The sequence below is a fragment of the Micromys minutus genome, assembly GCF_963924665.1.
Source record: "Micromys minutus genome assembly, chromosome: X".
NCBI classification, from domain to species: Eukaryota; Metazoa; Chordata; class Mammalia; order Rodentia; family Muridae; genus Micromys; species Micromys minutus.
Genome location: NC_137970.1, coordinates 80,082,684 through 80,100,105, shown reverse-complemented (window position 1 = coordinate 80,100,105; position 17,422 = coordinate 80,082,684). Strand labels below are relative to the sequence as shown.

The following is a 17,422-nucleotide window of genomic DNA, read 5'->3' as shown; positions in this document are numbered from 1 at the left end:
TCTAGCAATGGAAGATTAATCATTCTTTAATTCCTACCTTCCGAGCTGAAGGGGTTTGCAATACAATAAGAACAACAATATCAAACAACCAGACTCCTCAGAACTCCCAAGGACTAAACCACCATCCAAAGTAAACCTCCATGTACACATGGTACATGTACCATGGCTCCAGCTGCATATGTAGCAGAGGATGGCCTTGTCGAGCATCAGTGGGAGGAAAGGCCCTTGGTCCTGTGAAGGCTGGATGGCCCAGTGTAGGGGAATGCCAGGGTGTTGAGGTGGGAGGGAGTGGGTGTGTCGGTGGAGGAGCACCTCACAGAAACAGGAATCGGGGGAAGGGATAGGGGGATTCCATGGGGAGAAGCTGGGAAAGGAGATAACATTTCAATGTAATTTTAAAAATCCAATAAAAATGTTGCCTTCTGCTACAATATCTGAAGCTAGATGAAACATGTTCCCTTGGACCTTGGACATTCATTTCATTAGATGTATCAACATATCGACTACATCCTTCTAAAATCAAAGTCTTTATGATTGGACCTCAAATTTAAGACCTAGATCTTCAGATGCTGAGATCTCTACCAATTGCATGCTTATTGGTGCACACAATTCCTCCCACCCTGAGTCATTTACCAAATTCTGGAACCCCGTGACCATCTTCCAGTTATTTTTTTCCCCCTTACATTCGAATAAAAGACAACCAACAACTCATGAATACATATATATTTATTTAGTTCATAATATAGTATTTGGATGGGTTGGGATCTTTAGAGAGGGTAAGACTGTGTAATCCACAAATGCTCATATTTCTCTTACTAGGAGAGACACTATTGGTCCAGAGCTCCCAGTACAAACAAGCCTGGGGTAAAGCATTTGATAAAAAATAGTCCAACAATAGTCTAATAAATATTCTAGCCAATAACAATAACACAGCATATTTCTGAAGCTGGCAGACCACACCATAAAAGGCAGTTTTGCCTGATGGCAATAAATCTGGCCAACTTGTAATACACAGCCAAATACAGCCCAATGGCTCTGAGGCTGGAATTGGCTTCAGGAGCTACAAATAAGTGTGGGAGTGGTTCATGTCTACCTGCCTCACATTTTCCATTCCTTGATAGAAGGGCTTCCAGCATGTAAGCTCATTCAAAAGTCCATCCATGAACTGATCCATCCAGGTAGTCATATACAAATATGTAAACTGAGAGGATTCACCTAGAATGTTTGAGCTAAAAAGCATATATAAGTGATTTTGTTACAATATGAATGTCACTGCATCCAAAGACACACCGTGGAATTACATAATAAAAACACAGCCAGATGCAGTTACTCTTATAAGTAGCAGGAACATCAATGTGGCATTAAATTTTTCTTTTGTAGTCTCAAAACAAGCTTAGCTTTCATTTGTGCTTTCTTTAATAAGACAATATAAAAAGTGGAAACAAGCATAAATTGCAGACAGAAAATAATTTTCTAGGAGAAAAAGTTCTGAATAGTTAGATCGAGTAAAGCAACAACCATGTTTATGGAATCATCTTTCTTGAAGATGTGAAATGGTCATGTTTCATTTGTGCAACTGGCTTTAGCTGGAGTTAGCCTCTGGTCCCTGCCATTGCCAGTGTTCTATGAAAGTCTTAAGTTTACTGAAGTAAGTATCTGGAACTCATATATCCTTCTGAGTGATTTGTCACCATTTTGTTTCTTGGAAGGCATTTCATTACGTGCCTCAGAAGTTAGCTTTATTGCTTCCCACAAACCCCCATTTAATTTTTCAGTTTACTCAGAAGGCTTAACTCTGCCTGTAAAAAGAAGAAAACTTAAATCTACCTTCAAAGAACAATAACGTTCATTGAAGTTCATGAAAATATGAACTGTAACTGGTAGAATGATATCACATGCTCCAAAGACAATTCTCCAAGATAACTTCCAAACTGGAACAACGTTCATTTGTATGTTTAAGCCCTGGTACATTGACAAAATAATACCAATACAGACTACATAAGTAACCAACTTGCCCCCAAGGATAAAAAATACCACAAATGGAAATTACAGTCAGAGAAATTTTGATTATTCATTTCTTCATTCATACATTCTTTCAACAAACATTATCCAGGCAACTACTTTGTTCCAGACACTGTGCTGGGTATTAAACATACACCAATAAAAGCCACAGTCCTTACCCCTAAGGTAGTCTCACTCTAGGGAAGATTATTATTATTATACATTAAACTTTTGTGTGATTCAGAATAACCTGAGAAGCTTGTCCCAAATATAAGTTTCCTTATGTTCACAGATATTTTAGTTAAGTATATCAGGAGCAGGGGCCAAGAATCAATTGTTTTAAGGAACGAATCACTAACAGTGCATCTAAAATGGGTCCTTAAAGGATGGCATTCTGAAAACGGCATTCTGAGAAATACTACCATATGAAGTTAATTATTGCTGGGCTGTGGAGGGCACTCAGAGGAGTGCCACAGTGGGCTACAAAGCCAATTTCAGAGATCACTAGTTAACTGAGAGAAAATGGGATGAGGAAAGGTAGTCTAAGCTTCAGTCAAAAGTAGAATGGGGAACTTTACTGAAGTTGCTCATTCCCTGATGGATGAGCTGTAAAGTACATATAATCATTGAAGCCAAAAAAACTGAGTTTGCTACCTGGCATGTAAATCTGAGCCTTCCTTTTGTATTGGCACAGGTCTTGCTTTTTGTGGTAGATAAGCAAACAATCCGTAGAAATCATTAGGTGGGACTTACAGGGATATGTTGCCTCTTGTGCATAAGAGTGAGACATCTGACAGCAAGGACTGCATTTTAATGATTATGTGCATTCTTGCAGAAGTAACGTGGCATCATTGAAGAAATTAATAAATAAGAATCTACCATGCTAGTAGAACAAGGAGCTAACATATGACACTGTGTCAAGGCTACATACAATCCAGGGATTGGCTACTGTTATTACTTAACAATCACACAGTAGTACTCATTTTACAAGTACCAAGGAATAGATTTGGCTCCTGGAAGAAGGTTCTATTTCTCTGACATTTCCAATTAATCTCTGCAACGGAACTGGTGAAGTCACAGAATGTGAAGCTCAATTTCTATGATGAAAATTCTAGGATGGAATTTGTGTTTTTATTTGTCATGGCGGGGATGCAAGTGAATGAATAGTCTAAACAAGACTCCAAAAATAGTGAGTATTGACTCTATCAAGGAAAACAGCATTTGGGGAGTGCTTTGTCTGAAAAGACAAGTACATTTGTATGCATAGAGTTGTTGAACCTGTAACACTCTATTCTTACTGGTCAAGTAAGGCGAGTTCTGAAGAAACTCCATTATGCAACTCTATTCTTAAGCCTAAGTCTAGTAACTTTGTATTTGAGAATAACAAAACTATATTTCTTTGAAATATTCTATGACAATTTTTAACAATTCAGATGAATTTCCTCCATTAAGTAACATCAATGAAATTATGCTACACAAGACACTTCCACCGGAATCAATTTTCTATGTAGCATTAGGATCTCTTGCACCAACTTGTCCACAGATCTCTCACCATCTAACCAAGAGCTCCTCTCACTTCCTGTGTCTTGATTGCACGTGTCTCCATGTGAGACAAGAGAAAGAAAGCCTGGAAGGGAAGGAGAGAGAAATGCTGGCTAACCATATTGTTTCACCTAGGGGTTAGGAATGGACAGTGTGATTTATTTTCCTTTTCCATAAATTTCTTATTTAAATGGAAAAATTAAGGTTTATTGTGTATATGTAATAGGTAAAATTATCTGTCATTTTGCTCATAAAATGAATTCAGTCATTTAATATATTATATATGCACATGTATGGTGTTCTTAAAACACCTCAATCATTAGTTTATTAAAAAGTGACACACAATAAGTAATAACTTGACACTGTGCAAATTCTACCTGGTCAACCTAGCCATTGCTAGAAAGGTTAATTCCTAACAGTATCATTTATGCTCTCAAATCACTGGGAATTTTAAATTTTCCAATGACAACAGAGATATTCTCTAAAATTCTTCCCTGGTGGCACGAACCCAGATTATTCAGATTAATTTGTTCTGAATAACTCAATCCATGAATTCAAACATAAACTTTAATGCACAAAAATTAAATCTACACTATCTAGTTATTTCAGGTGCTTCCAATGAACTTTAGTTTGTATCTCATACATGAAGCACTAATGGAGGCTTAAGAGGGGTAGAACCAGAGAGCCAGTGACTTACATGCTCTCTTAACAGTTAATGGCAAGCTTTCATCCCCGACACATACGGGGATTCTTGTGGCCTGCAGTTGCATTCCTGCCGCTCAGGATAATCAATAAAATCTGGGGCAGGCAAGCCAGACAGGATCATTAGGGATTTGTTCCAGATTGTGAAAGTTGGACAAACTGGAAGAATGAAGGTAACATCAAAAGTATGAAGATGGAGAGAGTTAGCCGGGTCATAGAAAGACAGCATGTTGTTGTCATAATCCAGGAGGACACCTAGACGCTTCAACTGTGGGGGCACATCCACCAGCATTTCCTTGCTGTTGTGTCGCACCACGAAGTTACTATTGCATCGAGAGAAGACCCAGGAAGAGGCATTCTTGCCAATCCACTCATTCTTTGGAGCTGATTTGTAGGCAATACCAATCGCATACCTAAGACAGTGGAGAAGACAGAAAAACATTTGTGAATGAGAGGAGTTGTGCTAGACATTGCTTAGGGTCTAAGAGTGACTCAGTTTGTGTGTCTCCCTTAAAACATTTTTACTTGCATACAGAATGCTAATATAATTAGAGCTTGTAAAGCCAGTAACTACAGTGACCCAGCGCTTCCCAGCTTTTAGCACAGTATATTTTCCAAAATTTTATCTTTTAAAACCTGGCAAAGTTTTCTAGGACTCATTCTCATCAAATATCTTAACCTTGACTTCTTAGTATTTTACTTGTGCTGAATGATTGAATCTCCTAAGAGCCTAAAAGCAGAGAGGATGGGAGAAAGAAAGAAAAAACTTCCCACTCACCATGTTGAAGAACCCATGACCACCTCCCAGTAGTGGCAGCCGCTGTCAATGAATATATTTCCTGCTGCCCCGTAACACCCGGTGCCACTAAATCTCTCCGGAGTGTGGCTCTTCTTCAGAGAGCTCTCATCCTTCTCCATCTGCAATCCATCATTGGAGATCTTTAACTTCTTGTGAGTCATTTTCGGATCTAGTTTAAATGGTTGGCCTGAAAAAGAAGAAAGAAAGAAAGGAAAAGACGGAGGGAAGAAAATACCATGATAAAACATTTATGAACTGTGCCTTCCCCTTCCAGGACCATCATTAGCAGAGGAGCCCCAATATGATGATGTAGGTCAGCTGCAGTTTGAACTATATTAGGAAAGCACACAAGAGGGTCATTTTGCAACTAAGTAAACAATAGACGTCATCCTCCCATAAAATAACCTTTGTGCATTACTTTCCCTCTCTGTGAAAAATGTGGGTATCTCATTTTGCTGGAAGTCATATTCCAAGCAAGGGGAGAAAGTGTTCCATTCAGATATTACGATATTAAAAGGGATCACTTCAAGTCTTACATCCTCAAATGTGAGAGCTTCAGAGAGCTCTCATCCTCCACCTGCAGTCAATCCATCATTAAAGATCTCCATTTTTTTCTGAATCATTTTGGGATCTAGTTTAAACTGTTGGCCTAAAAAAGTCAAAAACCGTTTGCTTTCCATGAGTGGCTTGGGATTTAGGTAGAGATTTTTAAGGAGTGTTGCAATGTTTGAGATAGGATAGTCTCTGTGCTAATGAGGCAATTGTGCTAATGAGCAGGAAAAAAACCTCAGCAACAGGAGATGTTTGCTTTCTTGAAACTGGAGTGCATATATAACTAAGCAACTTTATTAGAGTAGCTGCTCCATCATCGATGATGAAAGATAGCATGTACTTCACTGCAGAAACCCTTATAACCACATGACCCCAGGTGCTGGGTCTCTCTCTCTCTCTCTCTCTCTCTCTCTCTCTCTCTCTCTCTCTCTCTCTCTCTCTCTCTGTCTCTCTTTTTCTCTCTCTCCCTTCCTCCCTTCCCCCCTCTCTCCTCCAGTCTCCCAGCCTCTCTACAGCTAGAGATGGCTAATGAGGAGACTGAAGAAAATTCTGACTAAGCTGTGTTCTTGATTAAAGGATTACCAACGTTTTACCTTCTTCCTATCTGGAAGGGAAATGTGACATCAGAGGCTGCACTGGCTACCTTCTGGCCTTGTGGTTGAACCAATACACAAAGAAGGAGCTCCAAGCTTTCATGAGATCTCAGAGCTGCTATACCAGCCATGAGCAGGCTGCCTTCACACTTCTTTCAATGTGTGACAGGCAGTTAAAAAAAAAAGACAAACAAGCAAAACCACTATTCACTTAAACTACTTGGAAATCCTTGCTAACCTCTGTTGGTTGTGATCAAGAGCATTCCTAAAAATATGGGTCTTCGGTGGTAGAGCATTGCTAGATCATCACAAGTAATACTCTTTAATTCAATTTTCTCCCAAGAATAGGAGACGGGGTAGAAGGCAGAGGAAAACCTTGTTCCAAGCCACGGGCTATGCTGTATATATCTTAGTCCACCAACACCCATGGGCACCAACAAATCCTTCAAGTAATGCGCAAACTACAATACAGCCCCACTATTCGTGCCCCGGCACGAGGAGTCTACTCAGGCTAACTGTCCCCCCTTAATACAGAGAGGAAAATGAGTCTTTTCTCCTGGAATTAGCACAACTTACTGTTTGTTTTTAGTCTGGTGGGCTCGCTGTTCCGGCTGCCTGCCTGATTTATGGCTTTCACAATAAAGATGTAGCGTGTCCCACTCTGGAGTCCATGAACTGTGTAATGGTTCTGCTTAATGTTGGGCACAATCATCCAGCTATCCACTGAATTGTACAGGCCTGTGAAGTAGAGAAAGACAAAGGCATCAACCAACAGGTTTAAAAAAAGTCAGGATTTAAAAAAAAATACACTGAAAATCAATTATAACCCACCCAAGTGAAGTCATTTTTTTTTTTTGAGCCTTAAAGATATAATGAGATGAACTGGCACTAATGAGTCCACTGATTAATTTTCCATGCACTCAGACTTGTGCCTGGCTTTTGGCATCTATCAACCACTGACAAAAGCTAGGGCATATTGTTTTTATGCCAAGGAACAAGAGAAAGGTCAGTATTTTAAATAGGAGAATCCTCCCAGTTATGGATTACCTGGATCTTTACCACTAAAGTCTGTTTCTGTGGGAACCCAGTCTGGCCTTGGATGGATGGAAAGATTCCTGTACAGAGGTCAGTATCATAAAAACTCAGAGCAGAAAGGACACCTAGCCATGAATTTCCTTCATTTTCCAGAGTAAACAATAATGGAAGGGAAGTGATATTTGCCCATGGTCATAGATGAGGCTTTTATCTTTTTATCCTATTCCAGTGATCTGTGCACAGCATCACTGTGTAGAGTGAATGATGATATGCCATTGTCCCTGTACCAATGGTGAGATTTTCAGAGCCATATTACTCTGCCTTTCTACCTCATCTTCACCCTCCCTTTCCAAATTTACTGGACTTCAAAAGAAGCCAAGATGACATGACAAAGTAGAATCTTCTTGCTCTGAAAGGATGTTGGTTTAGTTTTGTTTTGTTTTTAACGTCTTCCTGACTCAATTCCTATCCCATATTCTTCTTGGGTCATATGGTCCAGAATTATTATATTATTATTCAAAAGATTTTTCTTTCTTCCAAAGCAGGGAAAATGATCTCAGGAATGCTTTTGCTTTTGAAAATAATCTTGAGATTACAGATATAGTGACTTAAACAGGACGAAAATTGAAAGTACATATTTGGCTGGTTTTTGGTAAAATGAATAGTGGTACTATTCTGATGGGTTTTTGTTTTCATTTTTTTCCTTTGACTTCTCTCTTCTGTTATCTGTTTCTCAGTTGGTTTAACTTTTTTAAAAAAATACAATTCTACTTGAAGATGGGAAGTAAAGGGCATGGAAACTGAGGACCAATTTAAGTCATTTTATAGAGTTCTAATGAAGAATTGAGTGAGATTGGAAATTGGAAATAATACTGTGAATATTTTACATGAGATCTGATCAGGAAATTTATAATTCACTTGAGGTATGTAGAAAAGGCCTAAATTAGTATTTTAAAATGAGGCATAATTTAAGCATGTTGGTACATACCTATAACCCTAGCACCTCAGAGGTAGAGGCATGAGGATCAGGTTTCCATGGTCAGCCTGGACTACAGAGAAACTTCCAGGCTCAGCCAAGACTATCTCAAAAACATCAAACAACAGCCAAACAAACAAACAAAACTCATAATGGGGGAACAAAAAGATGTCCTATAAAAATAGGACAAAGAATTAATTGAGAGGGGGATGGAGAAAAGGCTCTTCTACAGGATCAATTCCCAGCACCCACATGGCAGCTCACAACTGTCTGTAACTCTAGGTCCAGGGGGTCTTACTCCCTCACACCAGTGCACATAAAATGTAATTAAATAAATTAAAAAATAATTAATTGAGGTATTAAGTGAATCTTGTCTTCTTGTGAAAAAGGGATAAGGGTTAGAACAAAACTTTTCCTTAACTGTACATCATTATACAGTATGGGCAACACATCACAGGAAAACCTTTATCACAAAGAGGAAATCACAGTCTTTCAAAATTAAAAAAAAAAACAACTACAAATATTCTACATGTGAAGTACTATGTAGCTGCAAAAAAAAGACTGAGGATGCTCTCTATAAGCTTATGGGAAATGATTTCCATTGTCAACTAAAAAAGTCTAATTACAAAAGACCATTTATATTTTATAGTACGTTTGGAGAAAGGTAAATAACAAATAGCATAATATTTTCTTGGAAATATTCAATAATGTTCAAAAATATTTCAAAAAACTATAACAATGGTAACAATAACCAAGACAACAACAAAGGTGGTCACTTACAAAGGATGAGGGTGGAGGGAAAAGAGATGCCGGAGAAAAGGCAATTTCCCTGAGTGTACTTTTTTGCATATTTCCCTTTTAAGAGAAATTCTGTTAAATAAATGCAAAAAACTAAATCAATATATCCTAATTTTACATTCAAAAATTACATAGAAATTCAAAAGGTTAGAATTAAATCAATAAAAAAAGTGAAAGATGGGACTAAGGCAAACTGAAACAAATTAAAGCCACTACATATGAAAGGAATAATGAGCATGAAACATACAGATGAGGGGAAGAACTGTTCAACTACACCTCCATGCAACTCCATACTCAGTCCCTGAGCAAATTAATTCTGAAAATACTTAGGACGTATTACAGGGTTGAGCAAATACGAGTTGAGGTTCTTGAGACCCAAAATTCTTCCCGTGGAGAAAAGAACAAGCATATGGAATGAGAGAAGGCGAGAAAGAACTTGTGGAGATGAATTAGAAGTGGGCGGCTTTGCTTGTCTTGCTGCAGTTTCTTCCTAGTTCAAACTCTCCCTCCAGGAGAAATCTGGAGGCTCATGAAACCCAGGAGACAGCAAACTGTCACGTGTCTAGGGAAAGGGAATGAACTTGGAAGATTCTCTAGCCTTCTCCCTGGCAATTCTATGAAAGGAGTAAACTTTCCTAAGCCATGGCCCATTCTTGGTGGTACAGTTGCTTTTTTGAGCCTTCCCTGTTTTTCCAAGTAACCTTTGACACATACTCTTATTCTTTACTCCAATAAAAATTTATTGGTTCAGCAAGTTGGACTTCATTGCAACCATTTCTATGCTCTATTGTGGACTCCCTTTCTGGGGTGAGTATACTGTGTGTGTGTGTGTGTGTGTGTGTGTGTGTGTGTGTGTGTGTGTGTAGATGTAGGTGTGTGTGTGGGTGGATGTGTGTGTGTGTGTGTGTGTGTGTGTGTGTGTGTGTGTGTGTTGTGGCTCCACAGGAAAAGTTTCTCACAGAGCACTGTATGATTTCTAAAATATGTACAGTTAGCCCACTTTTATCTGTGTGTTCTGCATTCAACAATTCAATCAACTATGGATTTTAATGTGTTTTTTTAAAAAGATTTATTTTTATGTTGTGGGTGTTTTGCCTACATGTATATATGAGCATCAAGAGCATGGAGTGCCCATAGAGATTAAAAGAGAGTGTCAAATTCCCTGGGACTTGAGTTACAGATAAGCTGCCATGGTGAATGTGGGTAGATGAATCCAGGTCCTTAGTAAAAACAGCTATACTCTTCATCACTGAGCCATGTCTCCAGCCTCCCCAAAAAAATTACAGATTTAAAGATTTGAGACAGGACCTTACCATATAACCCAGGCTAGCCTGAAATTTCCTATGCAGACTAGGCTGTCCTTCCATTCGTGATCCTTCAAACTTAATATAATAACTACAGAATTTATATTTTACTAGACAATATAAATAGTCTAGAAATGATTTAAAATATACAGCTAGAGGTTGTATGCAAATATTACACTATTTTATATAGGGACCTGAGCATTTACAGATTCTGGTATCCTCAGGAGGTCATGTAACCAATCCCACATGAATACTAACAGATACTTATATGTTTTTATATTTACATGTAGATGTACACATATGTAGAGTATACACATATGTATATGTGGTGTTTTGAATAAAAATGTTCCTACAGGATCAGATGTTTGAATACTTGATCTCCAGTTGGTGTCACTGTCTGGATAGGTTTAAGGGAAAAAGTATATGGTTTAGCTGAAAGAAGTATGTCACTTTTAAAAAGCTATGTGCCATTCAGAGTTCACTCTTTTCCTGTTGTAGTTCAAGGTGTGAGCTATCAGCCTGACATCAGTCTGCTGCCATACTTAATCTATGCCATCAGACTTGAAGCCACAGGAACCATGAGTCCAAATAAACTCTTTTTCTGTAAGTTGCCTGGTATATTATCATAACAATAGAAGTAACAATTTAGTATATTACGTGTGTGTGTGTGTGTGTGTGTGTGTGTGTGTGTACGTGTGTGTGTGCTACTAAGGTTTTAGTTTCTAGTATCACTGTCCTACTAAAAGTAACCGGGGCTCCTAGGAAAATAGCTGATTTGAAGGTTTGAAGGACAGTCTGTGATTCTTTTTGTTAGGCCGGAAAGCAAACAAAATGCTTAGGAAAATATCACACAAACCCTGGAAATGTCTTGAAAGACTCTCACTGGCTAAATCTGGGACATGCGCACGAGAAAAATGAAGGTACTAAAGAATTCTAAATCATTGACGAAAATGCATCTGTGAGTCTCTCCTGATGAATAAATAAAAACGATGAAATGGGGAGAGAGGCTCATGCTACACAGACTATCAAGTGACAATTGGAAGTGTGGGAGAGAGTCCTCCGAGGGAAAACTATCATTTCACAGGCATCATCAAAATACTGGATAGAAAAACCATCGGTGGATGCTCAATCAGGGGTAAGAGTGGGGTGAGGCATCACTGAGGGAGAAGCAGGATTGTCTTGTGTTTTTAAAGCATCACTACACAGATTGCTTACTGGTAGTGAAAGAAAAAGCACAGTATATAATTCAAAAAGTCATGGAACACAGTGATAAAGTTAGCAAAATTAGCATCAGTAATGTAGTGTAAATGGACACTGCATATCTCCAGATATGACATCCTAAGAAGTATAATGTTGCTGTTATAGTCTATCACGTATGCACTATTCCAGCCAGGAATGCAAATAACTGAGTGTGTATGACCTGAATATAACTGTGAGGAAGTACCAGATAAACCTAAATTTAAAAACAGGGTCTTTCTATGGAGCCCAGGCAGGTCTTGAGCTGTAATTCTCCCGACTCAAACTTCTTGTGCTGGAATTAGTGATGTGTACCACTACATCTAGAAAATGGGCATTGTTTTATATGTCAAAAACTATCAAAGACAAAGAAGGATTGAGGAAGTCTACTGGGCTAAAGGAAGCCAAATATATGATAATTACGTCCTAGGTTATGAAGGTCAATGCTTGGCTCTTTATATATTATCATCAATATTGAATTAATTGTTAAACCTGGAATACATAAGAGAATTATATGGTTTTTAACTCTTTTGAGACAAGAATCCCATTACACAGCCCTGGCTGGCCTTGACCTCACGAAGATCCACAACAAGCCTCTGATGTTAAATTTCTAAAAGTTGACAGATGCGGAAAGGATTAGGGAACACTGGAGAAGAGGAAGCTGAAATAATGTAAGAGCCAGGAGACAGCAAGTCCATGGGTTGCCATCTTCTGTGCAAGACTCAGCCAGTGTAAAGAGAACTCATTAGTAGGTTTGGAAGCTTGCACTGAATCTGCATAAGAATGGGCCTATCAGAGCTCAGGACTCTGTAAAGCCAGTTCTAGGGGGTTTTCATTTCTTCTGGCCTTACAAACACCAGGGATGCACATGATACACATACATACATTCAGACTAACACTCACATACACAGGCATAAAGAAACAAACAACCGAAACGCAAAGAAGGAGGCCATTGCCAGTCAGGCATGAATGAAAGAGGGGCTCAGGAAACTTACCCTTCCCTGATAAACTATTAGATTCATGGAGAGAGGTAATCACTGCCTTAAGTTCTATACTTCACAGTGCCTCCACTAGGTTGCAGTGGCTAGTTCCAATATAATGGTCATACAGATGGCCCTGCTTAAACTAAATGGATCACAAAACAAAATCAAAAGTTAAGATTCTGGGAAGGGCTCTCATCAGGACTCGGGGAGCTGACAAAGATGTGAGAGAAGAGAGGGAGTTGGGAAGAGAGGACTCAGAATACTCTTGTTCACATGTATGAAATTGTTAAATACAGAAAGCATCAAATTTAAAGGACATTTCCTTATTCTTCGGAAATCTAAAGTGAAAAATTTGGGGGGTGAACAGAGGTAATGGGCAAATTATTTTCAAGTGGTTCTGAAAATGCAGAGATAATGGTAATAGAAGAAAAAGTAAAATAGTAACAGCAGGCAAATATGGGTAAAAAGCGCAGAGTGTTCTTTATGCTACTATTGGAATTTTTAAAATCATTCTTATTTGTGTCTGTATGCACGTGTGCATGAATGTTTGTGTGTGGAGGGGTATGTATGTGTACCTGTGTGCAGGCATGCTTGTGTATGTGTGTGTGTGTGTGTGTGTGCGTGTGCGCGCGCGGGCTCGCTGTGTGTGCATGCTTGTGTGGTGTGTAGGCTAGGCTGTCTGGCAAGCAGCCCGGAGATGATCTCATCTCTACATCACCAGCACTGGGATTACAAGTGTGCTGCCATGTTCAGCTCAGCTTCTCACCGTTTACCCACTGAACTATCTCCCTAACTACTAGTTCTAGGATTATAATGGTGAATATAAGATTCTGTGGATATCAGCAAGACTTGGTGCAATGGGGCCTACACATGAATTATGATAATAAAAATACACTTCTGATTCAATGGAACATGCCCAAAATCTGGACATTTAAGAGACAAGGTGGGGCTGGAGAGATGGCTCAGCGGTTAAGAGCACCGACTGCTCTTCCAGAGGTCCTGAGTTCAATTCCCAGCAACCAACATGGTAGTTCACAACCATCTGTGATCTGATGCCTTCTTCAGCTGTGTCTGATGATAGCTACAGTGTACTCACATACATAAAATGAATAAATAAATCCTTAAAATAAGAGAGACGGTGAACATGTATGATGGAGACAACTGTGTTACTGAAGAGATAAAATGATAAAGTTCCATCTTTGTGTCAATATGCTCCAGACTGCCTGACCAGACCAATGTTACATCCAATGATTTTGTAATGCAAAAGAAAATATTGAACCAAAAGGATCTGTTGGAATCCTCATTCAGTTGAGAGTAACACCTGGAACCTTATTGACTGGGGTCATTTCAAATTGAGAAGACATGGTAGGAAAGCTCAGAATCTCGGAGAAAAGTGTGGATAGGTTAAGAGCTAATCTTTTGACGTAACTTCAACCCACAAGAAAGACATTGTTTTGACCAAGTAGGGTGACATATGCCTATAATCCCTGTACTCTGGGAGTCTGAGGCTGTGGGTTGATTTTAAGGTGATACATGATTGGACCGTGGAGAGGTAGGCTGGGGAAAAAAGGGTAGGAAAATGGAAGAGGAGGAAAGAGAAGGGAGGAGATTCTGGGAGGAATGAAAATGGAGGCAGAAATTTATGTTTCTATCAGCACATCTCTTTATAAATAAGGTTATGAATGTTTTATAAGGGATGGAATTGTACAAGATCCCTTGACTTATAAAGGTTAGTAAATTATATGAAACTTATTGGATCAGAGTAGTTTAGCGTGTTCTTTGATGTGACCACTTAATTGAGTTCAAATGGTGTAGTGGCTGAATGCATAAAGCCCACCACAGAGTTGGGATGTGTGTGTCTAAGGTTTGGTAACAACACACCAAGGGGAAGTGAGTGAAAACAACACGCTGTAGTGGTCAAATCTACCCGGGACAGAAATAACAGGGACGGTGGAGTGAACCACAACATAGTTCATAGAGGTGGCATAGGCCACCATGGCCCCACAGGAACTGGCAAAGTGCAGGATAAAAGGTTAAGCCATCTTTTAATATTTACTGCAATAGGATGCAAGAAGATTACTATGAGTCACGGGTGAACCATGGTTCCATAGCAAAAACCTGCCTCAAAACAAGAAGAAAACAAAAGAAAAAACAAGAGGAGGTGGGAGGAGGAAGAAGAGAAGGAAGGGAGGGAGGGAGGGAGAAAGGATGAAAGGAATTTCTAGATAATGACAATGTGAAAATGTTTCAAGACAAAGTAGCTGTCTGCATGGGAATTCAGTCAGCCTTGGCAGGCCTGACTGGCTGATAAGACCAGGACCTTGAATCAGCATTAATACTTCCTTCTAGAAAAAAACGGTTGCCCACTGCCTTTAACCCCAGTATTCAGGGAGCAGAGGCAAGAGAATCTCTGTGAATTCCAGGCCAGTTCAGTCTACACAGTGAGTTCTAGGCCATCCAGGGCTACAAAGGAAGGACTTGTCTAAAAACAAATTACTCATTGTAGTCTCAATCTTTGCTGCAAGGCTTTGCTTTCTGTCATAGCCTACTAAGCTTTTCTGTCCATGTTTGAAAGCACAGAAGTCAAGCTGAGATGAAAAGCAAATGGAAGGAAAAACAGAAACCAGCTCAGAGAAGATTCAGGCCCAAAAGGATGCAGGACCAAGATGATAAGTCAAAGTGTAAAAGGCAGAAAGTCAAATGTGCTGAGTCTGAACTGTGTAGAGACAGAACTCATCATACATAGGAATCTCAGTTAATTATAGGCTCTTTAAACATTCAGTAATCAATGTGGATGCCAGGAAAGGTACAGAACAAGTGAGCAGAAGCTCATGTACAAGAAATATAATCCACTGACTGGGCATACACTTGACTTGGTTAGATGCTTGCCTAGTACGAAGAAAGCACTAAATTCCATCTCCAGCACTACATAGAACTGGGTATGGCCAATACAGGCCTATCATCCCAGCACTCAGGCAGTGGTGACAGAACACTCAAAAGTTCAAGGTCACTCTCTACTGCACAGAAAATTGAAGGCCAGCCTGAGCTACTAGGGAGCCTGCCTCAGAGGAGGGAAAAAAGATATCCTTTGTGAAAGTCAGAAACACTTTCAGAGTACTTATATTCACTTTTGACACAATGCGTGTTTTCAAAGCACTTTGACCAACAGAAGACTGCGCATAAATAAATCTCATGATGATAGAAGCCCCAAAAGGCTGACTGGATGAGGAGCAACTGGAAGAAGTAAAAAGATTGAGTCATAAAAATGAGGAAATTTAGTAGTTACATATGAGTTACCTAAAATACCTGAGCAACTGCTACGTGAAAGATGGAATGTCTGCTAATGAGGCACAGAAAGCTTAATTAAGAAACCTCAAGCTTGAAGTCTGACAGTCATGGGTTCTGATTTCAGTCCTATCCGTTTTGAGTTCTGTGTCCTTGGGAAACTCACTTAACTTCAGCACTAATTTTGTTTAGTATAAAAATGGAATGAATTCAATCTCTGAAGACTAAGAGCATGTGAAGACTAAATGAGATAACAGATGTGAGAATGGCAAAGCAGAATGCTCGCATAGGTTACTTTTGTCCTTGGTATTTACAAAGAGAGACAGGCCTCTTCTACAGAAACACTGGAGATCCTTGATAACTGTCCAGTAATCATGAAAATGCCCACGCTTTCATGAAAATGAACATTTCCTCACTAGCAATGTTCAAGCAGAGATATTTACTTGTGGATAGAAGAAAAGATTAGACCAGATATATAAAGGTCATTCCAACTCTAAGATGCTTATAACCGTGTCATTAGTAGAAACTCCTTTAGGCCTTTAATTACAAAGGACTCTGGAGCCTTGAAAGCAGACATGATAATTTTTAGGTCTGTCAGATCTTGAACATGTTCTCAGCTCCTGGGAAATGATTATTCTTCCCCTATCATGAAGTTAAAGGACAGTTCTTGTCATTGATACTGGCTTCCAGAACTTACGGCGTATACTGTAAGAAGAAACTTAAGTAGGGCTTAGAGCTTGTGACTTCATTATCTGAAAAAGTGCCCAGGAACAATGACTACATGAACCAAGAGCTTAGACTGGAGCTGCAGGAGGCAAGTGTTTTTAAATATGTTGCTCTTAAATGTCCCCTGATCTCTCCTCCCTAGTACTGTCAAAAAAACAGAAGTCTGCCCAAGAATTGTCACCAGCTAGGAAAAGAAAGCCCGTGAGGAGAGCTTATTTGAATAAAGTCCATTCATGCCATTCTGTGAAGATAGACATAAATGTAAAGTACGAAGAAAAAGAAAATATTATTTTGCAGCTTTGCCAATGCACCTACTAAATTCAGCTTTGATTGTGCTTGGATTCCAGTGCTTCCGCTCCCCACCCCTACAGTGAAGTGAAGGGAAACCCTTCTGCTCAATTCCTAGCGACTGCAGCCAATCAGTTAAGTTCCTACTGTGCCTGGTCTTTCTCCAGTTCACTAGGAGGTGAAGCCACCCTAACATGTAGGCTGATACAGCCTTTTAAACATCTTCAACTTTGTGGACCACTGATACTGCTTTTTGTTTGTTTGTTTGGTGGGTTGTTGTTGCGTTTTTTTTTTTTTTTTTTTTTTTTTTTTTTTTTTGAGACAGGCCTTGAAATTACAATTCTATTGCCTCAACTTCCTGCATGTTGGGATTATCAGCATGAGCCACTGTACTTGGCTCCATCATGCTTTTATATCTAGTGGATTTATTTTTGGAAATTCAGAAGCAGCAAAAAGAAGAATGACGGGGCAGAAGATTGATCTACATGTCCATAGACACAAATAGGTAGAATAAAGGAAGCAGTGGTCTTTGAATGGAATTTTGTCTTATCATGATAATGGAGTGGAAGGAGACAGACAGACAGACAGAGAGAGAGAGAGAG

At 39.3% G+C, this 17,422-nt stretch overlaps 1 protein-coding gene across 1 annotated transcript in view; it reads right to left on the bottom strand.

Moving 5' to 3' along the window:
• Positions 1 to 765: 765 nt before the first annotated feature.
• The window catches only part of MID2 (midline 2), a 95,803-nt gene continuing 79,146 nt past the window's right edge, over positions 766 to 17,422 (bottom strand). The window contains exons 8-10 of the mRNA XM_080909996.1: positions 6,766 to 6,927; positions 5,024 to 5,231; positions 766 to 4,658 (exon numbers count right to left, since the gene is read on the bottom strand). Of these exons, the coding sequence (XP_080766122.1) occupies positions 4,256 to 4,658; positions 5,024 to 5,231; positions 6,766 to 6,927 (773 nt within the window). The 3' untranslated portion in view covers positions 766 to 4,255. The remainder of the gene's footprint in view (positions 4,659 to 5,023; positions 5,232 to 6,765; positions 6,928 to 17,422) is intronic.